Source organism: Balaenoptera acutorostrata, chromosome 12, assembly GCF_949987535.1.
Source record: "Balaenoptera acutorostrata chromosome 12, mBalAcu1.1, whole genome shotgun sequence".
NCBI lineage: Eukaryota > Metazoa > Chordata > Mammalia > Artiodactyla > Balaenopteridae > Balaenoptera > Balaenoptera acutorostrata.
Genome location: NC_080075.1, coordinates 74,770,725 through 74,796,354, shown reverse-complemented (window position 1 = coordinate 74,796,354; position 25,630 = coordinate 74,770,725). Strand labels below are relative to the sequence as shown.

The window sequence follows — 25,630 nt, the reverse complement described above, 5'->3', positions numbered from 1 at the left end:
TGAACCCACAATGCTCTCACTACGTGACATGTTCTTTCCTACCACTCTGGTCAACTTAAGCAGGAAAGATTTAGTGGAAGGATGTCAGGGGACAATAAACTCTATGTTCTTTTAGAGCAGCCTGTCCTATATGAGTGGTTCTCAAACATTATAGTGCATCAGAATCCTCTTGTGGGCTTGTCCCAATACAGACTTCTGTGCCCCCAAGAATCTGGTACATAAGTCTGGGATGGGGCTCAAGAATTATCGGCATTTCTAACAAGCTCCCAGGTGATGCCCACGCTGCTGGTCCCAGATCCCACTTTAAGAATCATTGTCCTACACATTTCCTCAGTTCCTGAAGCACCCACTACGCTTTGCAAATATCAGGTGCTCAATTCGTCCTTGCTGCAATGAATCACATGCTTTGGATTTAAAATACTATCAAAGACTTAATACCCACTAATGATGCTGACTGGAGGCTGCTAGTGAGTTACATCAGGTCTTCCTACCTAGTAATTTACATCATGATATAAATGAGTTTGATTTCAACTGAACCCATCCCACTGAATACATTTTACAGAACCCCAAGCCTTGCTGTATTAAAATTCCCTGGCAGGGGCTTCCCTGGTGGCGCAGTGGTTGAGAGTCTGCCTGCTAATGCAGGGGACATGGGTTCGAGCCCTGGTCTGGGAAGATCCCACATGCCGCGGAGCGGCTGGGCCCGTGAGCCACGGCTGCTGAGCCTGCGCGTCTGGAGCCTGTGCCCCGCGGCGGGAGGGGCTGCGATGGTGAGAGGCCCGCGCACCGCGATGAAGAGCGGTCCCCGCACCGCGATGAAGAGTGGCCCCCGCTTGCCGCAGCTGGAGAGAGCCCTCGCACGAACCGAAGACCCAACACAGCCAAAAATAAATAAATAAATAAATAAATAAATAAAGTAGCTATAAAAAAAAAAAAATTCCCTGGCAATATGGTGGGTATGCGCTCTAGGACAGGAGTAAAAAGCTTTGGGGCATTGGATTAATTTCATCTGGTCTATAGGGAAAATCACAGGAAGTGAGTCACCTTTATGCCTCTAATGGAGTGAGGTTTTAAAAGTCTTTAACAGTGATACAGCAATCAGAGAAGAAAAAGAAATAAAAGGAATACAAATTGGAAAAGAAGAAATAAAACTGTCACTGTTTGCAGATGACATGATACTATACATAGATAATACTAAAGATGCCACCAGAAACCTACTAGAGCTAATCAGTGAATTCGGTAAAGTTGCAGGATACAAAATTAATGCACAGAAATCTCTTGCGTTCCTAAACACTAACAATGAAAGATCAGAAAGAGAAATTAAGGGAACAATCCCATTCACCATTGCAACAAAAAGAATAAAATACCTAGGAATAAACCTACCTACCCAAGTAGGTAAAAGACCTGTACTCAGAAAACTAAAAGACATTGATGAAAGAAATCAAAGATGACACAAACAGATGGAGAGATATATCATGTTCTTGGATTGGAAGAACCAATATTGTGAAAATGACTATACTGCCCAAAGCAATCTACAGATTCGATGCAATCCCTATCAAATTACCAATGGCATTTTTTACAGAACTAGAACAAAAAATCTTAAAATTTGTATGGAGACAAAAAAGACCCCGAATAGCCAAAGCAATCTTGAGGGAAAAAAATGGAGCTGGAAGAATCAGACTCCCTGACTTCAGACTATACTACAAAGCTACAGTAATCGAGACATATGGTACTGGCAAAAAAACAGAAATATAGATCAATGGAAGAGGATAGAAAGCCCAGAGATAAACCCACACACCTATGGTCAACTAATCAATCTATGACAAAGGAGGCAAGGATATACAATGGAGAAAAGACAGTCTCTTCAATAGTGCTGGGAAAACTGGACAGCTACATGTAAAAGAATGAAATTAGAAAACTCTCTAACACCATACACAAAAATAAAATCAAAATGGATTAAAGACCTAAATGTAAGACCAGACACTATAAAACTCTTAAGAGGAAAACACAGGAAGAATACTCTTTGACATAAATCACAGCAAGATCTTTTTTGACCCACCTCCTAGAGTAATGGAAATTAAAAAAATAAACAAATGGGACTTAATGAAACCTAAAAGCTTTTGCACAGCAAAGGAAACTATAAACAAGACGAAAAGACAACCCTCAGAATGAGAGAAAATATTTGCAAATGAATCAACAAAGGATTAATCTCCAAAATATATAAACAGCTCATGCAGCTCAATATTAAAAAAACAAATAACCCAATCAAAACATGGGCAGAAGACCTAAATAGACATTTCTCCAAAGAAGACGTCCAGATGGCCAAGAGGCACATGAAAAGCTGCTCAACATCACTAATTATTAGAGAAATGCAAATCAAAACTACAATGAGGTATCACCTCACACCAGTTAGAATGGGCAGCATCAGAAAATCTACAAACAACAAATGCTGGAGAGGGTGTGGAGAAAAGGGAACCCTCTTTCACTGTTGGTGGGAATGTAAATTGATATAGCCACTATGGAGAACAGTATGGAGATTCCTTAAAAAACTAAAAATAGAATTACCATATGACTCAGCAATCCCACTACTGGGCATATACCCAGAGAAAACCATAATTCAAAAAGACACATGCACCCCAATATTCATTGCAGCACTATTTACAATAGCGAGGTCATGGAAGCAACCTAAATGCCCATCAACAGATGAATGGATAAAGACGATGTGGTACATATATACAATGGAATATTACTCCGCCATAAAAAGGAACGAAATTGGGTCATTTGTAGAGACATGGATGGATCTGGAGACTGTCATACAGAGTGAAGTAAGTCAGAAAGAGAAAAACAAATATCGTATATTAATGCATATATGTGGAATCTAGAAAAATGGTACAGATGAACTGGTTTGCAAGGCAGAAATAGAGACACAGATGTAGAGAACAAATATATGGACACCAACAGGGGAAAGCAGGGGGTGGGGGTGATGGTGGTGGGATGAATTGGGAAATTGGGGTTGACATATATACACTAATATGGATAAAATAGATAACTAATAAGAACCTGCTGTATAAAAAAAAAGTAAATAAAAATGAAACAGGATAAAAAAAAGTCTTTAATGGTGATATTGTTAAAGATTGTAATCAGTCAACAGAATTAATGAGTGCCTCCTGCAGGTCACTGTGACAAGTGCTATGAGAGATGAGGCTGAGACCTAAGCCCTGCCCCAAAGGGTTAACCGTCTGGTTGAGGGGATGAGATAAAAGGAAAGGATCTTGAGGGGCGTGAGGAGAGCTTATATATTGGAGGATGCGTAAAAGCCCTGCCCACTCCCATGCTTTCCTAGGGTAAACCCAGAGCCAAGCTGGAGTTCGCTGTATCATGGCTCATGAGAGCTATTGGTGCATCTCTTCCCAACTTGGAATCAACCATGAAGAGTATTTACACCATGAAAATTGGGCAAAAGCCACAAATCAGGGCTTCCTCGCCCCCCTCTTGGAGGGTCAGTTTACCAGCACACCAGGAACTCCTAGGGCCTGATAAAGAAGTTCAAGGTGGCTTCCAAGGTATAGTCTGGGAGGCTGCAATTTACCAGGGAAGCTTGGCATAGAGCGGCGATGGCTGAAAGAGGGGCCCTTGGGCCTCACTGCTGGGCTGAGGGAAAGTGGCCTGTGTTACAGACTGCCCAGGTGGGCAGGGCGCAGAGGTGCTAAGAGGACCAGGGAGCAGAAGAGGCTGAGGGCCTGGACAACTAGGAGGATGAGTGCTTGGACCTTGTGTCTGGAAGCCATGGTGGGACCATGACAACAGCAGCAGATGGCAGACCAACTGGAGCCAGTGAGGCCACTGGGGTGAAAGACGGCAAGAGTACCAAAAATATGAGAGGTAAGGCACCCTCGCCCCAACTCTAGATCTCCCCTAGGAAAAGGAGGGTAGTGGAAGTATGAAGGGGAGGTGGGGAACTTGCATTTACTGCGTTTTAATCTTGAACTGATCATGTTTAAAACCAGAAGTGACTAACCTACCTTAAGAGGCAAATTTTAAGTTTTCCTGTCCTTGGTGAAAAAAGTGAGCTTGGGAGCCAAGATAGCTTCCGTTTTACAAGAATAAAGATTATCGTTGAACATCTGAGTCTTGTTGACTTATTACTAAAAATTTCAGACCTGTGACACCATTTGCCTTTGTAAAATGAGATGCCATATCACAATTTCAAGCAGTAAGAATTTAAGGTTTTCTTTATTAAAAGAAATGAGAGGGTTCAACAATGCCTATTATTGCTAACTTTAGGAAAAACTTAATTCACTAACTTTTCTAAATTAATTTTTCTTTTTCTTTCTCTTCTTTTTTTTGGGGGTATGAGTGTTGCACTAGAATTATATACGAGAGGTCTGGGGGTCTGGTATTTATTGCTTTTGTAAAATTCCATAAAATAATGATCTTTAGAAAGGACCATAGGTGTTATCTAACCAACAGCCTCATCTAATAATGGAGGAACCAAACCTCAGAAGGGGCCCCTGGCCCAAGGCTACTCTATTAATTAACAGATAAGCCTCTGTCTCAGGACTTCTCATTTCAATTCTACTGCTTCTGTGTTATCTGAGAGAGTGTGTTTGCGGATATGTACCTACATTAAGTGAATCTGAAATTCCAGCCAGAGAGCACTGATTGCTATGTTAGCTTTTCAAAAAACTTTTGAGTGACTAAAAGTTTTTTTCCATTTCAGTCTGAAGTTTCTACTAATGTAAAGAAGTAAGATTTAATTATAGCCCAGAGCACCCCTACTATAGAGTCCCCACACAAGCTTCAGAGTGAGTCTCCCTGTCTTTTTTAATCTGGTGCTATATTTAGTTTTTGGTTTCACATAACATTTTAAATGATTAAAGTAGTTGACATTCACTGGGAAAACTCAAATAATACAGACAAGCATAAGGCAGAAAGTCAAACCATCCTGACCCCATCCCCTGAAACCCACTCCCCAGACAATCACTCTTTACAGTTTGGTAAATATAAAGCAACTTTTCTTCCTGCAGTGCTAGCGATTCTAATACAAAATGCCACACTAAGCTTTGGGGTGGAGGGAGGGAGGGAGACAGCCCTCTAATAGCTTCTTCAGTTCTAACTATGACAAAAGAATAAGTTAGGGATGTGAAAATCACCCAGAAACAAAATCCTTAGGCTGACATATGCTGTAAAGGGATCCTTCTGTCCCTGCCCACCAGTTATATCTTAGACTCTCAGGGTGGATGTCCCTTAAGACACGATTTCCAAGTGGTTCTGGAGGCATCATCGGGTTCTGCAAGAGTTAGTGCAAAATTTCACCTAAAAAACCCTGTTAATAAAAATATCCAGATGTATTATATTCCATATTTTAATTCACTGTTAACTTAAGTTGTCATGTTAACTCCCTCTTGGCTTGGGCACACCTCAGAAAGAAGTTTCTTTCATTCCTAAGCACATATATAGGATTTGAACTTGGGCCATTAATGAGGAAAATTGTACCTTTGTGGTCTTTTTAAAAATGCAGGCCTATCATCAGAAAATCTACAAACAATAAATGCTGGAGAGGGTGTGGAGAAAAGGGAACCCTCTTGCACTGTTGGTGGGAATGTAAATTGATACAGCCACTACGGAGAACAGTATGGAGGTTCCTTAAAAAACTAAAAATAGAACTACCATACGACCCAGCAATCCCACTACTGGGCATACACCCTGAGAAAACCATAATTCAAAAAGAGTCATGTACCACAATGTTCATTGCAGCTCTATTTACAATAGCCAGGACATGGAAGCAACCTAAGTGTCCATCGACAGATGAATGGATAAAGAAGATGTGGCACATATATACAATGGAACATTACTCAGCCATAAAAAGAAATGAAATTGAGTTATTTGTAGTGAGGTGGATGGACCTAGAGTCTGTCATACAGAGTGAAGTAAGTCAGAAAGAGAAAAACAAATACTGTATGCTAACACACATATATGGAATTAAAAAAAAAAAAAGTTCTGAAGAACCTAGGGGCAAGATGGGAATAAAGACACAGAGCTACTAGAGGATGGACTTGAGGATACGGGGAGGGGGAAGGGTAAGCTGGGACAAAGTGAGAGAGTGGCATGGACATATATACACTACCAAACGTAAAATAGCTAGCTAGTGGGAAGCAGCCGCATTGCACAGGGAGATCAGCTCGGTGCTTTGTGACCACCTAGAGGGGTGGGACAGGGAGGGTGGGAGGGAGGGAGACGCAAGAGGGAAGAGATATGGGGACATATGTATATGTATAACTAATTCACTTTGTTATAAAGCAGAAACTAACACACCATTGTAAAGCAATTATACTCCAATAAAGATGTTAAAGAAAAAAAGAAAAAGAAATCCAAGCTCCACTGCTCACTAACTGTCTGAATGTAGGCAATCTCCCCCCCACCCAAAAAAAAAAAATGCAGGCCTATTCACAGGGAACTATATTCAATATCTTGTAATAACCTATAATGGAAAAGAATCTGAAAAAGAACATATATATATATACACACATATATAACTGAATCACTTTGCTGTATACCTGAAACTAACACGTTGTAAATTAACTACACTTCAATATTAAAAGAAAAGGTTAATAAAAAAACCCTGCTAGTTCATAAAAACACACATACATGGATAATATTGCAGCATTTTTTGTAGTGACAAAAAGCTGGAAACAAAGCCCGTGGCTGAATAATTTATGGCATAACAACACCATTATTATTATTCAGCCACTAAAAAGACTGAATTAAATCTAAACCAATTGACTTAAGATTTTTACGAGGTACTGTTGAATGAGAAGAGAAAGATGCAGAAAAGTGTACATAATATGATATCACTTTTGTAAAGCCAAAAAAAAAAAAAGGCAACCCCCACCCACCCCCCAAAAAAGCAGCCCTATTTATAGCCATGTAAGTAACATGGTACAAGCAGGAACAACATTATTTATGAGTGTGAAGCAGAGTATTTAAAAATTTGGAACTTTAGGCTGATAGTGTACACTGAGAGCCTGGGTTCTGAAGTTGGGCAAGCTTGGGTTTGAATAGCTTTCTATTTGGCCTTGAGCAGGTCACTTAACCTCTCTGAGCCTCAGTTTTCTCATCGGTAAAATGGGGGTGACGTTATTAAAGACATTCATGTTCTTAAAAGTCCTTTGATTGTTTCTGTCACTGGGAACTTCTCTTTGGCTATCTTTCTAAAATTATCTAATAATTTTTAGTATCTAATATCTTTCTAATAATCCTTTTTGGGACCCCAGCCTCCTATCCCATCTCATCAAGTCTTTCTCTTTTTTTTTTATCATATACTTTTTTTTTTTAAAGAGTATTAGTCATTTTATTTTTATTTATTTATTTATTTATGGCTGTGCTGGGTCTTCGTTTCTGTGCGAGGGCTTTCTCTAGTTGTGGCAAGCGGAGGGCCACTCTTCATCGCGGTGCGCGGGCCTCTCACTATCGCGGCCTCTCTTGTTGCGGAGCACAGGCTCCAGACGCGCAGGCTCAGTAATTGTGGCTCACGGGCCCAGTTGCTCCGCGGCATGTGGGATCTTCCCAGACCAGGGCTCGAACCCGTGTCCCCTGCGTTGGCAGGCAGATTCTCAACCACTGCGCCACCAGGGAAGCCCCTTTCTTCCTTTTCTTTTAGGCAGCCCCAACCCGTAGAAGTCTTGTTCATTTCTTATGAAGAGCAGCTCGGCTCCGTGCCTCACCACACAGCCACAGTACTTTCCCTTATACCTAAGATTTCACTAGGACGCTTCATTAAACAGGGTTCCTGTCCAGCACTGCCAGCAGTACAGAGTGCCTGGCAGAAGCTCTTAACCTTCCTTGAACCTGATCACTTTCTTGGGCAAGGCGTTCTCCTCACCAGCGTCTGTGAGCAGGAGGGAATAGTGTGGGGATTTCTCATCTTCTGATATAAATGCTGACATCTCCCCTAGGAGACAGAACTGCCTGGTAGGTTGCTTTTATATGGAGTGATGTTAAAAGCTTGAACTTTTATAAATTTATCCTAATAAAATGTTGCTCTTATATAAAAGTCTCATATCGGAGTTCACTAGAAATATAGGGTTCTGTCAATAAAAAGCACTGACAACCACTAACTTGGGGCTTTTCTATTTTCTCCCTGCTAGTCAGATCCGAGATAGTTTCTTTTGTTTTCTTTAACTTTCCTTTTGAACAACTTGATGTCTTCTCTCTCTTTAGTATTTATTTTATTAACCTTTTTGTTTTCTCTCATATTCTGAAACCAGCAGAATGTTCACATCCTGATATCTGAGGCATGTGGCACCTCAGTTTCTCTCAGTCATAGCAGACTCTTAATTTCTCTTCCCTAGAACAAATGCTTTCATGGACCGCATCTGCTGATTTTATAATTATCACTAACAACTAACTGTTTTGGATGCACGGAGAAATAATTTTCCTAAAGTCAACTGATCATAATTTTAACTAGGTGATATCAGAGGTATACACTATTTACTTAACTAAAACAACAACTGAGATTCTAGATATTTTCCCCTCCAGATGAACAGAATCTTATCAACTGCTGTGGAAGGATATATTACTATTTTAATTATTAATATAAAACGTATAAAAAGAAACTCCTTAAGTCTAGTACTATTTCCTCCAGGTCAACAGGAAAAACAACTTTGTATAATGATAATGGTTCAGTTCTCAAGAAAAAAATTAATATAGCATTATAACAACCTACATGATCTTTAGTATGTAGTAGCAATCAGAGTATTAATTGCAAAACTGCATATCTTGAAGAGCAGTCAAAAAATGCAAATTTGCCTCTTCAGAAATAAACCTACAGGAAAAAATAAACTTTCTTCAAAACTTCACAAATGAAAAAGAACAATGACAAGAATGTAAGCTCCACAGGGCAGGGATTTTTGTTGGTTCTGTGCTCTGTTACATCCCCCATGCCTAGAACAGAACCTGGCACATAGTAGGTGCTCAATAAATGCATGGTGAAAGAATATTTTAACAACGAAGTTTGATTAGAAATTTAAGATATTATGGGACTTACCTGCTGGTGCAGGGGTTAGGAATCCGCCTGCCAATGCAGGGGACACGGGTTCGAGCCCTGGTCCAGGAAGATCCCACATGCCACGGAGCAGCTAAGCCCATGCACCACAACTACTGAGCCTGCGCTCTACAGCCCGCGAGCCACAACTACTGAGCCCACATGCCACAATTACCGAGCCCACATGCCACAACTACTGAAGCCCGTGCGCCTAGAGCATGTTCTCCGCAACAAGAGAAGCCACCGCAATGAAGAGTAGCCCCCGCTCGCCGCAACTAGAGAAAGCCCACGTGCAGCAATGAAGACTCAATGCAGTCAAAAATAAATAAATTAATTAACTAATTTTTTTAAAAAAAGAAATTTAAGATATTAGAAGTGACCCTGATAGACAATGGGTCAAATGGAAACAAAAAAGCTAGATAATATTATGCATCTTAAATTGATCCTGAAACAAAATGAATAAACCTAGTTTTTCTTCTCAGTTTACAATTGGTTATTATTGGTTTAAAACATAGCCCAAGGGCTTCCCTGGTGGCACAGTGGTTGAGAATCCGCCTGCCAACACAGGGGACATGGGTTCAGTCCCTGGTCCAGCAAGATCCCACATGCCGCGGAGCAACTAAGCCCGTGAGCCACAACTACTGAGCCCATGTGCCACAACTACTGAAGCCCGTGCTCCACAACGAGAGAAGCCACCTCAATGAGAGGCCTGCACACCGCAACGAAGAGTAGCCCCCGCTTGCCGCAACTAGAGAAAGCCCACGTGCAGCAACGAAGACCCAACACAGCCAAAAATAAATAAATTAAAAAAAGGAAAAACATAGCCCAAGACCTTAGTTGAAAACACCAAGTATTTGGATATATTTTAATATATAAAATGTCATAATATACTTATCAAGTACTGTACCAGTCTACAGACCATAGCTTTCTCATCCCTGCTCATGATCCTTAACGTCTATTATTTTCTAATGTTCTTTTAGTTGCAAGTAACAGAAAACAAACTCCAGGAAACTTAAGCAGAAAAGAGATGAGTGGAGATTTATTAGAAGGATTCTGGGGTGGCTGATGGGCTTGAAGAACAACCAGTTCAGGGGATCTCAGGGGACTAGAAGGAAAATCTTAGCCATCAGGACTCTGACTCTTTCTGAATGTGTTTCATTCTCTCAAATTTTTTCTATGAGGTTGGAATCAAGGTTGCCAGCATCAGCAGGACTCCTCCTATCTTCCTCTCCTGAGAAGAAGTTTGTTTTCCTAGATCCAATTAGAAAGATCCCAGGGAGGGATGCCAATTAGTTCAGCTTGGCTGACATTCCCATCTCTTGGGCCAATCCCTGTGACCAGGGAGGAAGGGTGGGTCATAGGAGGATTTGGCAGCTCCCCTTTAGAACATGTTAGCAGTATGGAGAGGGTAGAGCAGTTCCCCAAAAGAGTGGTGGGCATTCTCAGGTGATGACGAATGTCATTCATAATGAAAATTAAAGCTCTTGTTTGAAGTCTTCAGAGATAGACCGCCTTCGCGTTGGCCCTACAAGGCTTTCACTTTCAAATCTGGGTTCACAATAGTCTGTTACTTAAGGTTTCTTGTTGTCCAGGGACTAGTTAGCTGAATTATTAAGTTATTCAGCCAAGATCTGCATTATTAAAATGAGATAACAATAGTTTCATTTGAATTAAAAAGGCACACATAATATTAGTATCTTTCTTTAAGAGATCAAAACACTTTCATCACAATTTAATTAAGGTTAGCCTGAGGGACCAGTGAATAAAATTTCCTCCACTTTAGGCACTGGCAACTTAAAGCAAGATGTCTTATCTACGATCTCAGTTGGTAAGGAAATGGATTGGCTTCTAGACTAGCATGTTCTACATTAAAGACCAGTATCTCAACAAATAAGTGCAGCCCACAGACCAGTGTTTGGCATTTGCCTTTACTTTATAAAAATACACAACTTAAATACATATGACACTCTCTATACAAGACATAAACAGCTGTTAGATTTAACATTTTCCGTTAGTTCAACAGAAAGCAAGTATGTAAATTACTTCGTAAGAGCAAAGGGTTTCTTTAGAGACTGTGCATTCCCGGCCCAAGGGCAGACCACCCCGCAGGCCATCGATGCAGGAAGCTCACCCAAACTGTCCAACTTTCCAGCGAGTCATTTCACCAACATGGCCTTTATTGCACGGCTTCCTATTGCACTGCTTGTCAGACATAATCTAACTTACCCACACCACAAGTTTAAGCTTTCGTCTTCTCTAGAAATGCTTAATGGAAAAACCAACGTATAAACAGTATTAACTGTCTCTTACAATTGTGCTAAGTACCAATCATGAGAAATATGAACCCCTCTTCACTTTGCAAAACTTGCAATGGAAGGTGGTTAGCTGTATTTCGCGGCTAAATTCCTCTGCAAAAGTTTTACAAAAACGTTGGCAGACTCAGAGTGAGCTACATGGAGTGTGGTGGAGAGAGAGTGACATCCCAGGGCGCACTGAAATTGCTTATAGGACAGGCACTGCTCCTGTCAAAGGCAATGTGCGCACGGCCCTACCCTTTCGAACTTGAGACCGAAATACCTCCCTCCCCCTCGAGATTCTGTCATTGTTCTATGAGGAACAGCTACCTCATTACTGATTCAGAGCTTACAGGGGCTGCCCACTTACTGTGGCTTTCTTTCAGAAATTTAGCTGCCTTATCTATGGCTCACTTAGCAAACAGTGAATTAGGTACTAATTTATCAGTATAAAGAAATATTTACCAGTTGAGAATTCAATGCGAAAAAAAAAACATACTAAAGTGAGTTTCCTGAGGTAAATGTGAGCCTTAAAGAAGAGAGTGCAATCTACAGAGTTACAGCAATTTATCTTGGGTAGCACCACAATACCCCCAAGTCTGGACTTTACCGAGAACAAATTTATGTGAAGAAATAAAATGATAATGCTGAAGTAAAAGAAATGTTGACAGTTGAGAATATCAATTCAAAAGGAGGCAGGAAAGAGGAACAGAGGAACAAAAGGAGGGTATATTTTAAAGTTCTTAGGTAGGTTGGACAATTAACTTCAAAAGCCTCCAGGTATTTCTAACAAGTTTTAAAAGTGTTAATTCTTGGTGACTCAAATACAGAAGAAATGGCTTTTCTTGAATAATAGCTGTTTGAACTTTTTATTCTTTTTTTGAAAAACATGACTTTCTATAGAAATTTTTTTAGCCATTGAAATTATTCTGCTAGTTATTACTCTCACTGATGTATTGTGCAATCCTAACCGGCTGAAGAATTTTAATAAGGTTGAACTACAAAGTACATATTTGCACCAAGAATTTAAATTAATGCACAGAGGTCTGTAAAATTTTGTATGAAGTTACTTTTCATTGCCGATCAGGCTTCATTACTTCTTGATATTCTACTCAAGGATTATGGAAATCAGAAAACTTCTAGGACCCTGAAGCTTAACTTTCTTTTACATAAATGAAGTAGTACATGGCCATCCTTAACATTAATAATCAAGGTGCTGGGAACTGAGCCTCAAGACCTACGAATCAAGATCAGGCTAAATTTCAACAAGTCACTCATTATATAAGGATATGAATGGAAGCACTAAAGATCTCTCTCTGCTATAACTGCTCATCTGCACCACGGAGTTGAATAAGGTGACCAATCCAGTGTTTAATAACAACAATGAAAACTGGCACCAGTTTCTACCCAGGACCACATACTCAGTGACCTGTCATGTCAATTTGGGCTGATACCACCATGCACAGTCCCTCATAAATATGACCCTCCTAAGTCCTGCTGTAAGAACACATCTATGTTTAATTACTTTAGGCATGATGAAGGCCTTAAGCAAAATTTAGGCCCCGAAGAACTTTGGGCTGGAGTTCTACAGGCCCAGAGCTAGTTAGAATTAAAAGGCCAGAGGAAAATCCCACAAGAAATCATACTCGTATCTCAATTTATAGGAAAAAAAAAAGCATTTTCAGTATCACCGAGATGAAAATTCATACTAGAAAACAATGCTCTGGTTTCCTGACAACCAGCTCAATGCAGCTCAAGGGCAGCCACACAAAGCAAAGCTGCTCTGGAGAAGGGAAGAGTCCAGAAGACTGCAGTGGGCTTGAATTAAACGAAAGTGGTTTTTCTTCTCCGGTGGTAAGGTGAATGCTCCTTGGCGATCAATATGGGATAGCTGTTTAAAATTCACAGACAGTAATGTTTTACATACTTTAAAGCCCCAATTAGTGCAGCCTGGTCACAGCTAAAAATCTGAGTAACATGAGAGTGACGGTGTAACGAGCCACACAGTGACACTGGTTCTGTAAGCTCTGGAAGAAAGGCTGGTCCTCACACTTGATCTTCATCCATCCCTTGGATACTGAGGAAGATACTATGGCAAGAGAATGTATTTCTCTATGTGAAATTGATTTTCATAATCTGTAGCTTAAAAATATTACTAATCAGAAATTTGTAACCCAAGCAAAAGTAACAGAGATTCTTCCCACACAGGCCTTAAGATCTCTCTGTCCACCACCCAAAGGATCCATAACTTGTCTCTGGTCAACCAGGCCCAGGTGAAGGCTGCACAGGAGGATGGAGGAGTCAAGAACCGGAAGGCAGGGATTCAAGAAGAGAGAAATGGTGGCAGATGTGCACAGGAAGAGAAGAGGGAAGAAAGAGGGAACTAACACTGATGAGGAAGTGAAGAGGAGGCCCGGCACCCCGGCCTTTCCCACCTGCTGTGATGCAGAAAGTGATGCAGAAACAAAGAAGGCATAAGCCTCATATGGAGGCTCTCCTAGGGCATCAAACATGCCCGAGCCAGGCCGGCCGTGCCCTCTGGGCACGTGTGCTCAATCTAGTGTGACCTGCAGGCACTACTGTCTTGGAGTCTGACTCCTGATTCCTAGGCGATGATGCTCCCTGCAGCTACCAGCACCTACTTCCACGGCCAGGGAGAGGCCTCAGATTCAGGGGCAGGACTAGCAGCAGCCAGTGTACCAGAACTTGCGGCCGCCATCACTGTCTTTGCTCTCTTAGGACTGGCTGGTCTCTCCCCCTGTGGCTGGAGAAGGGGAACAGAGTGAACGTCACAAAAGGGCTGCTCAGTTCAGAATTGTATCACCTCGTTTCACTTCCAAAGGGCTGCCAAGAGTTCATTAACTATAGATTGATGCTTAAAATACTACCTAAGAAACTCACTGTAAAAGGGGCAACTTGCTTGTGAGGTCATCACACTTTCAGGGATTCTGCTATGTCTGCTTCCATCTGTGTTTTCTTCTCTGATGATGAATTTTTTTAAAAAGAAAAAGTGAAAGGATCCTCCTATCCTCTTTCCAGAAACCTCATGGACTTTCCTGAGCAAAGTGCCTAAGGGATGCTACACTGACAGAGCTAACAAACTCATGAGAAAAAAATCTTACGTGATTCAGAAGTAGGAAATGAACGGTCGTGTATAAGTGGCGCTTGGTTCTCTTCACTTCATCTCTCTGCAAAATGTCTATGGCATGGTAACAGGCACCCGAATTACTGATTTACAAATGACAGCACATGAGTGAAAAGAGCTGTAAGATTTTGTGGAGGAAAAACCCATGTTGGCTATTTTACCTCTAGGGAAAGTCTGTTTGGACTTGAGGCCCACACTTGTCTTTTTTTCTAATTTCTATTTGATGTTTTTCAGAAGGGCTGTTCGGGCATTCACAACGGCTTTGAAGGCATCTTCACTACCAGGTGCTACACACTTGTCAGGGTGAAGCAGCACAGCAAGTTTCCGATATGCTTTATTGACTTCATCTCTACGAGAAAAAGCAAAGCTCTATGTCAGTATCGAGGTCAGTGCCCACCCTCCACGCACTGCATTTTAGCTGTTTGGATATCATAATATCTCTTACAGTAAGCATATCCCAAATAAATGTTACCCTTTCTCAAAGACGGGACTAAAGGACTAGGAAACAAACAATGCACAAATAACATGTAACATTCGAGTAGAAAAATATACAATGCAAAGTGAGTATACAAACAAACATGATCAGATGAAAACAGTACTCGGCACTTCATAGGCACTGGGCATTTGCCGACGGAAGCAATGAGAACAGGGGCCATCAGGGCAGGCCCCCTGGAGGAGGGTTCTGGAAGAAGGTTGGGTTCAGGGATTGACACAGTGGTGGGGAATACAGAGCAGCAGGGAGAGAACCAGCAGAGGCCAGGAACGGAGCCGGAGCCCGCATGCAGTTCCAGGAGGAAACTGCACTGGGAAGTAACACGAAACAAAGTTAGCCAGGGAGCACGGGTCAGTAAGTGAAGGGCCTTGAAGGCAAAACAACAAAAAAGCTGGATTTTTAACAGTAGGTGTTTCATGACAAAATGGTGCTGGGAAAGCTGTTTTTGGAAGTTAGGAGACAGGTAGGAGGTTGTTACAATAACCCAAGCATGAATACAAGGGTTTAGATTAAGGTGTTTGTGGAAGCCAACAAGGGAAGGCAAAAGAGATAATAGAAACAAAGCCCTGGCAGAAGCAGATGATGAGCTGGGTATAGGGGTGGAGAAGACATGAGAAAAAGGGCTGAAATGAGTTCCAGGGTCATGGGGAATCTAAGGCCTCAGGGAAGATGGCGGCACCACTGACCAAGAAAAAGCCACTGGAAGGGGGTACCTGAGAGTTACAGTGAGCTCCCTGAGACCAAAGAAGAAACAAGAGAGAATTTAACATTATCTAGAGAGGAAAGGAACAGTACGATGAGTGTTTCACCAAAGACCAGGGAGCCCCAGGAGAGACCTCTAAGGAGCAGGGACTGCTGGGGTGGGGGCTGGAGACCACCTGGCCCTGCAATTCTCCCCGCTCTTCACATCCTCAGGTGTCAGGCCTCTGAGAGGCTTTCAAGTACCCAGCCGCTCCCCTGGTCAGAGTCCGGCGCTGTCTCTACCAGATGGTTTTATTTCCCACTTCCGTTTTGAATTCCTTTTGTAAGTCAAGGTTCTTGTTAACTTATAAGCCTGGATTTGGTGCTTCCCCAGATCTCCTTTATTCTTTATCAGAAGGACTTCTAGTCTGGCTCTCCAAATCAGGGAGATGGTCTTTGATATCTTGGATGTGATATCTGATCATGTTTGTTTGTATACTCACTTTGCAGTGTATACTTTTCTACTTGAATGTTACGTATTATTTGTGCATATGTGATATCTTACATGTCAGCTTGGGGAGACTGAGGTCATAGGGCTATGTTAACAGCTGTCCATGTCGCAGGCATACGTTCTAAGGCTTTTTCTGCTTTCTGATCTTAGAGGAGTCCTTCTGAATTTTCCTGTTTTACCTTGCATGTAGCTTTTCTACGTAGATAATTTCGATATTAGCTAATAAGAATCACATTCTCCCTAAAAGACTCTCTGTCCTTGAGGCAGAAACAGCATCCTCTCTCTTTCCCATGAGTGAGTCTTGGGTTGGGCCCCTCTAGCCACTCTGCCTCCCGAGGAAACATGTCCATATGGCGTCAGTGGTTAGGCCTGGTACCTTTCAAGAATTCTGGATAGCAGGAGAAACTTTCAAGGAAAATTTTAGAGAAACAAGACTGAGTCAGGTGTGTAAAAAATATATTAATTCTACTGAAGATTTTTCTTAAAGTTCAAGAATAGTAAACATAGCACTGAACAAACATTAAAACTCTCTATAACTTAAAAAAAAATGTTTTTAGGGAATTCCCTGGCGGTCTAGTGGTTAAGACTCCATGGTTCCATTGCAGGGGGCACGGGTTCGATCCCTGGTCGGGGAACTAAGATCCCACATGCCGCACGGCACGGCCAAAAAATAAAATAAAGGTGTATTTAAAAGATAAAATAAAATAAATGTTTTTAGGTTTTGCCCAAACGTGCTCATGCCATACAAATTAGTTTGATAGACCCAGAGGAACAAAGGTAAGATAAGAACATGTTATATTGGTTAAGGATATGGAAATTATGGAGGTCCTGTAAATTTTGGGAGGTTCCAGTTAACCACAATAATAAGTAAGAAACCAAAAGTTTCTTTTTCCCTAATGATTATTGTTCTAAGTTAATTAGTAAGTAATAGTTTCTTAGTTATAGAGTCAATATCCCTTGGAGATGAAATGGAAGAATTTAGGATGTGACTATGGAAGTCTAAAAGGACATTTAAAAGCCACCAATTAATTTTGTGCTATGAGGTCATCTGAATTCCTTCAGGTGTTTAACAGCTCCTCAGTAATGCCTGGCAAGTCCAGGGAGACCAATAACTGTCTCCCTTTTCCCCTCCCCTCTTTCTTTCTGGACTCAAAGATATGCTATGAGACCAAAATGGAGGAGATGCTTAATGCTGTTGACGCTGACAAGGCGATTTCAAGAGCTACTTTTTCTTTTGCGGGAATCAAGGTGAAAAAGTAGAAAGGGGAGGAAAGCTATGGTGCAAAATAAAAAGGTCTGAGAACTCTAATAATACGTAGAGTAACAGTATTATTATAGCATTACAAGTTATATAACAATTGAAAGTTGTTAAGAGAGTAGATTCCAAGAGTTCTAATCACAAGGAAAAAACATTTTTTTTGGTATCTCTATGAGATGGCAGATGTTAATTAAACTTACTGTGGTCATCATTTCACAATATATGTAAGTCAAATCATTATGCTGTACACCTTAAACTTATACAGTATTGTATATCAATTATATTTCAATAAAACTGGGGGGAAAAGTTATATAATCATGCTGGATAATGATTTATTCTTTCACAAAGAGTAGTGATTGTATTTCCTTTTCTCCCAAATAATTATTTTGGATAAAATAAAATAATTTAATATAAACACACACAGACGAGGAACTAGCAGGATTTCTGACAGAGATAGAAAGAGACAGAGACAGGCAGACACACAGTGCTCAGGGTCAAGAACCAATTCTACCACTAACTCCTGGGGTCCTTGACTGTGTTTTTAGTCTCACTGAGTCCCAGTTTTCCCACCTATGAAATGAAATGTTTGGACAGGTTGATGGCTAACACTCTTTCCTTCTCTAAAATTCTATGATTTAAGATTTTTTTTTTTTGAGGTTACATTAGCTTCAAGGCTCTTAGTCAATAAAAGCAGAGCATATAATTTCAGAAGGTACTTATATAATACACAAACTACATAGTTCCCACATTAGGTAATTGTGCCCTCTGTTTTCTCCCTTTGGTGTTCACTTAATTCAGTGAAGGAGCATTATTAAGTAATCCAAGATATTTCCACACATCTTCATATTTCTAGCCAATTACAAGAAGATATCGCACTATAATTCTGATGATTGAGTCTTTTTCTATAACAGAAGGCAGCACTAATATCTGAGAGCACTGCTTACCTTGAGGCCCCAGGTTTGACTCCCAACATGTCCCAACTATCTTTACTATTTCGAATTCTGCGAATGGTGTCTGCTTGTTCTTTGGTGAAACTAGCACTGCTATTTGTGATAGGACGTTTCCCGCCATTTTCACATAAATCAACTATGGATACATAAAAGGTCTGCAAAAAGAAAACACATCCCAGAGGAGAACTGATTTTGAGAAAACAGGAATTCCTTCTAACCATCAACTTAAAGAATTTTAATATATTCCAATAACTTAAAATTCACAATAAAGCAAATGTACTTTGGAAGATTTTTTTCTTTCATACTATACATACATATATGTGTGTATATATATATATATTTAAGCACACAATAAGGATAAGGAATAAAATTTCAATGGCTTATAATCCTACTCTCAGATAACCACACTTGAAATTAAAAACTAGTACATGAATATTGTTAGAAAAATTCAAATAGTAGGAAAAAGTGTAAAATGAAAACTGTCTCCCTACCCCTCAAGCTCCTCTCCTTGAGGTAACCATTGTTAATATATTATTTCAGTATCCTTCCAGAATAATTTTCTATCAGTAACCAGTCCATACACACATCCAAACCCTAAGCATTTACATAAAAGAGAGCAGATTAAACACACTGCTTAGCACCTTGCATTTTTTTTTCACATAATAATAAATCTTGGAACCTTTCTCTAGCTGCATATAGACACTTCCTTCCTTCTTTTGCTTAGTTTTTTTTTTTTACATCTTTATTGGAGTATAATTGCTGTACAATGTTGTGTTAGTCTCTTCTGTATAACAAAGTGAATCAGCTCTATGTATACATATATCCCCATATCCCCTCCCTCTTGCGTCTCCTTCCCACTCTCCCTGTCCCACCCCTCTAGGTGGTCACAAAGCACCGAGCTGATCTCCCTGTGCTATGCGGCTGCTTCCCACTAGCTATCTATTTTACATTTGGTAGTGTATTTATGTCAATGTCACTCTCTTACCTCGTCCCAGCTTACCCTCCCCTCCCCAATTCCTCCTTTTAAATGACTGTTCAGTATTCTACTGTGTGACTATACCATAATTTATTTAACCAACTCCCTATTCTTGGACAGGTCAATTGTTTCTAGGTTTTTTCACAAACAGTGCTTTAGTGAATATTTTTTTATGTGTATATATCTCTGCACACTTGTGGGAATACTGCTTTTGGATAAATTCCTAAAAGAATAACAACTGAATAAAAGTGTACGTGCATTTTACTTTTCAATTTTGACAACTTTCATACAAAAAGGCTATACCAGTTTATACTCCCATCACTGTGTATGGGAGTGTTTATTTCCCCACACCCTTGTCAACATTGGGCATTATCATACATCTTCACTTTTGCCAAGCTGATGTGTATCTCACAGTTTTTATTTCATTTCTTTAATTATAAGTGAAACTGAGTATCTTTTCATCTGCTTATCGGTCTTTTCTTGTTCTGTAAACTGTTCATATTCTTTTCCTATTTTTATAATGTTTTTCAAAGTGAAAACTATTTTTTGATCCTGCTCATATTTCATGCTCTATGCACTATTATTGTTGAATAACTTCACTCAAAAGACTAATTTAATACACTATGGCTGCTTTTAAACTGACTTACCTCCTCATCCCTCCATTTCTTTTTTAATCTCTTCCTCTTTTTTTTCCAGATATTTCTATAGTGCCTATTATCATCTAAAAATTTTATCCTTCTCTTTGACTCCTCTTTTTTATCTCCAGTATTAGCTAATCAATTTGGCAACCTAAACAAGAAGCCTTGACATGTGAAAAGGGGTGTCAAAGGAAAAGCCGTTAGATACCAAGACAAGAGAAGTGTTAACTTAGTTTTAGTCTATCTTAATACTGCTCTGTGTTAACAGTGTTAAGATAAAACCAAGTTCCTTCCTGACATAAAGTGTCTATTAAATATATAGGAAACAAAGAAAGTATTGATTAAATTGAACCAGCAGGAAAGCACTACTTCTAAGTACTTACAGAATAGTTTATTACACTCTGTTACCCCCCTTTTTTTTTAAAGACTATCCATTAGTTCTACCCAAGATTAATCTAAAAAAATAAAAGCAACCTAAAAGGGATCACAGTTCACAAATGTTTGCTTGTGCTACGTATCAATAAGATTTTCTTCTAGTCCGTAAGTTAACCTAAAATATAAACACTCACAGATTTCTGAGGGCACAAGCATTTACCCATAACACATAATGTTATAGAAGGCTAGCTGTGGTGATATAGAGAATGCTAGAACTGAAGTCAAAAGTCTGTTCAAATTCCTTGTTTGAGTGCCAGCCATGCTGGAGTAATGGGTACTGGACTGAACCTCCTGCCATAAACTACTATAAAAGTGAACAAATATATGAGGTAACTCTTTTCAGGTAGTGGACAACAGCAAGTGCAAGACTGCTCCTTGGTCCTCTACCTGGAGTCCATTTCCTGACCCTGTCACAGAAAGCCAGAGTCTGAGCAGACACAAAGTCCCACTGAGCCAAGGAGGCAGAGGTGAGAGCTTGAGGATGCTGAAGTGGCTAGAATCTGTGGAGTACGGCCTTGGATAGGAGGGAGTTGTGCAGAGTTGGGCCCCAGAAGTCCATGTGAGGGTTCCCTACTAGTTTGTAGCTGAGGGCTAGGCTATAAATACATAGGATGAGATCACCTGAGGCTTATCAGATAATAGCTACTAAGGGGTTGAGAACAGAACTGACTAGTGGTGCGAGGGGAAGAGCCATACTGGGGACAGCAGAATTTGGCCTCGCCAGAGGAGAGAGACTGCCTTAACATCTCATTAATACCCCTAGCATCTAGCTGAGACACCACAGAAAGGCTTTGCCTTCGGAGTTAAGATTCATCCTAACAAAACCTAAAACCAAGAACTGACAAGATCTGCAAGGGGGACAGAATTTGCAGGCTGAGTCCTGTCAAATTAGAAGGGCTCGGGAAACACTTTGGGCTTCCTTCAGATCCTTGCTATTAAAGCAAAAAGTCAAGCCTACACAAGTTCAGTGTAATCTGCCAATAACTGAACTGCCTGCTGAAACAAGAACCAACATTCTTCTGAGGAAAATAAACAAATCTAGAGTCTCTATAATGTATTGTCTACAATGTCTGGTGTTAAATCAAAAATCACTACTCATACAAAGAAACAAAAATGTGATCCATAGTCAAGAAAAAAGCAGTCCATAGAAACTGAACCCAAGATGGTTCAGATATTGGACAAAGACTGTAAAGCTGCTATTATAACTATTTCAAAGAGATAAAGAAAAATATGTTCAAAATGAGTAAACAGAGAATCTCAGCAAAGAACTGGAACTACACAAAAGAACCAAATGCAAATTCTACAACTGAAAAGTAGTGAATTGAAAACCTGACTTGGTAGATTTAACAGCAGATTGAAATCAGATCAATAGAGACTATGCAATCTGAAAAACAGAGGAAAATGGAAGAAAAATGAACAGTCTCAAGGACTATGGGAAAAAATAAAATGGTCTAATATATACATAATTGGAGTCCCAGAAGGAAAAGAGAGTGAGAATAGGGCCAAAAAAAAATTGGAAGAAATTGAAAGGTCTGGCCGCTGGTGCACAGCTGCGTCCCTGCGCCCCTGCCCCTTGAGTTCCCCGCAGCCGCCTAGCGTGCTCCGGCCCAGGCGAGTGGGGGCCATGGGGATAGGCTTCTGAGCCCTCACTGGGCTGCCCTCGGACGGACGGCGGGGGACCTCCCCGGGAAGCGAGCGGAGCGGGCTGTGCAGAGCACGAGGCCAAAGGAACATGTCTCCTGGAAAGGGCTTGTGGGCCGCCCTGCCAATCCCTGTGAGACGGGATGGAGCGGTGACATTGTGCTGTCACTACTACTTGGTGCTGCGGGCGGTCTCCTGAGGATGCTTTGTGCCTAAGGCCCCCCATCGTTCTCATTGTGCTGAAGAGGAAACATTTATTCGAGAATATTTACCTAACTTAGAAAAAAATTTAACTTGGCACTATGGGGATACAAGGATTACTGCAATTTATCAAAGAAGCTTCTGAACCTGTCCACATGAGGAAGTATAAAGGGCAGGTAGTAGCTGTGGATACATACTGCTGGCTTCACAAAGGAGCTGTTGCTTGTGCTGAAAAACTAGCCAAAGGTGAACCTACCGATAAGTATGTAGGATTTTGTATGAAATTTGTAAATATGTTACTATCTCATGGGATCAAGCCTATCCTGGTATTTGATGGATGTACTTTACCTTCTAAGAAGGAAGTGGAGAAGTCTAGAAGAGAAAGAAGACAAGCCAATCTTCTTAAGGGAAAGCAGCTTCTTCGTGAGGGGAAGGTTTCAGAAGCCAGAGAATGTTTCACCCGTTCTATGAGTATCACACGCGCTATGGCCCACAACGTAATTAAGGCTGCTCGGTCTCAGGGAGTAGATTGTCTTGTGGCTGCATATGAAGCAGATGCACAGTTGGCCTATCTTAAGGCTGGTATTGTACAGGCTGTAATTACAGAAGACTCTGACCTCCTCGCTTTTGGCTGTAAAAAGGTTATTTTAAAAATGGACCAGTTTGGAAATGGACTAGAAGTTGATCAGGCTCGGCTAGGAATGTGCAAACAGCTTGGGGATGTGTTCACAGAAGAGAAGTTCCGTTATATGTGCATTCTTTCAGGCTGTGACTATCTCTCATCGCTGCGTGGGACTGGATTAGCCAAGGCCTGCAAAGTACTGAGACTAGCCAACAATCCAGATATTTTAAAGGTTATCAAGAAAATTGGACATTATCTCAAGATGAATATAACAGTACCAGAAGATGACATCAAAGGATTTATTTGGGCCAATAATACCTTCCTCTATCAGCTAGTTGTTTTTTTTTTTAAATTTATTTATTTTTATTTATGGCTGTGTTGGGTCTTCGTTTCTGTGTGAGGGCTTTCTCTAGTTGTGGCAAGCGGGGGCCACTCTTCATCGCGGTGCGCGGGCCTCTCACTATCGCGGCCTCTCTTGTTGTGGAGCACAGGCTCCAGATGCGCAGGCTCAGTAATTGTGGCTCATGGGCCCAGTTGCTCCGCGGCATGTGGGATCTTCCCAGACCAGGGCTCGAACCCATGTCCCCTGCATTGGCAGGCAGATTCTCAACCACTGCACCACCAGGGAAGCCCTATCAGCTAGTTTTTGATCCCATCAAAAGGAAACTCATCCCCTTGAATGCCTATGAAGATGACATTGATCCTGAAACACGAAGCTATGCTGGGCGATATGTTGATGATTCTATAGCTCTTCAAATAGCACTTGGAAATAAAGATATAAATACTTTCGAACAGATTGATGACTACAATCCAGACACTGCCGTGCCTGCGCAATCAAGAAGTCATAGTTGGACTGACAAAACATGTCAAAAGTCATCTAATATTAATAGCATTTGGCATAAGAACTATTGCCCTAGACTTGAGCTGGACATTGTTTCAGATGCTACAAAGGTGAAGGAAAATCCAAGTACTGTGGGCATTGAACTAGCGATTAGTACTAAAGGGTTAAATCTTCCAAGGATGTCATCCATTGCAAAAAGACCAAGAAGTGAAGAGCTATCAGAAGATGATCTATTGGGTCAGTATTCTACTTCCTTTACAAAGAAGATCAAGAAAAATAGTTGTGAAGGTAATAAATTATTGAACTCTTCTGAACGGTTTATGCCTGACCTGGTAGATGGAACTACTGTTAAAAAAAGCTTAAGCACACCACCTAGGACAAGAAACAAATTTGCAACATTTTTACAGAGAAAAAATGAAGAAAGTGGTGCAGTTGTGGTTCCAGGAACCAGAAGCAGGTTTTTTTCCAATTCTCTGGATTCTGCTGACTGTATATCAAAGAAAGCAAGCAGCCAGTCTCTAGATGAAACTGCTGTCACAGATAAAGAAACCACTGTAAATGAATCAGATTGTCTAGATGGCAAGAAGTTGTTAGATATCAGTGTAGCACATAATTCAAGTGAGCATATTCCAGATGATGTGACTGTGATTGCTGAAGAGTCTCAGTCTTTTAAGACCAGCAGATTCACGAGGACCATCTCACCACCCACCTTGGGTACACTAAGAAGTTGTTTCAGTTGGTCTGGAAGTCTTGGAGATTTTTCAAGAACACCAAGCCCCTCTCCAAGCACAGCATTGCAGCAGTTCCTTAGAAAGAGTGATTCTCCCATCTCTCTGCCTGAGAATAATGAGCCGTCTGATGTATCTCAGTTAAAGAGTGATGAGTCAAGTGATGGATCTCATCCCTTACATGAAGTGGATTGGTCTTCACAGTCTCAGGAAAGCATGGACTTATCACCACACAATTTAAATACATCAAAACTTTCTCAGCCTTCTAGTGAGGATTTAGATTCAGAGGTTCCTGGGCTGTATAAATCTAGTTCTGTGGACAATCTTTCTACAACCAAGATCAAACCTTCAGTACCTGCCAGAGTCAGTGGGCTGAGCAAGAAGCCATCAAGCATCCATAAGAGAAATCATCATAATGCCGAGAACAAGCCAGGATTGCAGATAAAAATCAATGAACTCTGGAAAAATTTTGTGTTTAAAAAAGATTCTGAGAAGCTTCCTTCTTGTAAGAAGCCAGATCCCCTGTCTCCAGTCAAAGATAACATCCAACTAACTCCAGAAGAAGAGGATATATTTAACAATTCTGACTGTATGTGTGTTCAGAGAGCAATATTCCAATAAACACAGGCAGCTGGGGAGGCTATTGCCTGCAAGAGAATCTCTATCAATTTCATATCCTGTTTGAGAATGATGCAGTTATCAGTATGAAAGATTTGTTCTTAGATCTATGCTATTTATTTTTAAATAGAGTACATTTTGTATATTAACTATGTAACTGTTTTTGTTCAGCTTTTTATATTTTCATAAGAAGCTAACTAGAGAAATTTGGTTTTGACACGTTTTCGAAGTTTTAATGTTAATTGAGCAAGTCCCTTGGAACTTACAAAAATCTACTCTAAAGATTTCTGTAATGTTGTCAAGTACAAGGATGGTAAATGGAAAACCACAATTCTGTGGTCATTTTATACTAGAGGAAATTACTGTGTTTCTTCGAGCTATGGTTTTTTCACCTGCCTTTCCTGTCTGTCTTTCAGGGTTGAATTGGAAATACAGTTGCTGGGATGGGAGGGGTAGTTGGAAGGGTTAAAGATCATTGCATAAATGGGGCAGTGCTCTGTTTTCCCTGAAGAGTTTGGCTGGGTTACAGATTGACAGTAAAAGAAAGTTGGTTTC

At 40.7% G+C, this 25,630-nt stretch overlaps 2 protein-coding genes across 2 annotated transcripts in view; one reads left to right on the top strand and one right to left on the bottom strand.

Moving 5' to 3' along the window:
* Positions 1 to 10,955: 10,955 nt before the first annotated feature.
* DNAJC27 (DnaJ heat shock protein family (Hsp40) member C27) overlaps positions 10,956 to 25,630 on the bottom strand; it is a 46,987-nt gene continuing 32,312 nt past the window's right edge. The window contains exons 6-7 of the mRNA XM_007191258.3: positions 18,370 to 18,530; positions 10,956 to 14,831 (exon numbers count right to left, since the gene is read on the bottom strand). Of these exons, the coding sequence (XP_007191320.1) occupies positions 14,699 to 14,831; positions 18,370 to 18,530 (294 nt within the window). The 3' untranslated portion in view covers positions 10,956 to 14,698. The remainder of the gene's footprint in view (positions 14,832 to 18,369; positions 18,531 to 25,630) is intronic.
* LOC130709412 (exonuclease 1-like) lies at positions 22,066 to 25,166 on the top strand. Its single transcript, XM_057558494.1, has 2 exons — positions 22,066 to 23,222; positions 23,528 to 25,166. Exons 1-2 carry the CDS (start codon positions 22,368 to 22,370, stop codon positions 25,076 to 25,078), a joined length of 2,406 nt encoding a protein of 801 aa, XP_057414477.1. The 5' UTR covers positions 22,066 to 22,367; the 3' UTR covers positions 25,079 to 25,166.

Coding starts and splice junctions, on each gene's coding strand:
- LOC130709412 (XM_057558494.1), top strand. CDS start 22,368: ATGGGGATACAAGGATTACTGCAATTTATCAAAGAAGCTTCTGAACCT. Junction 23,223..23,527: donor ATACCTTCCTCTATCAGCTA/GTTGTTTTTTTT, acceptor AAGCCCTATCAG/CTAGTTTTTGATCCCATCAA.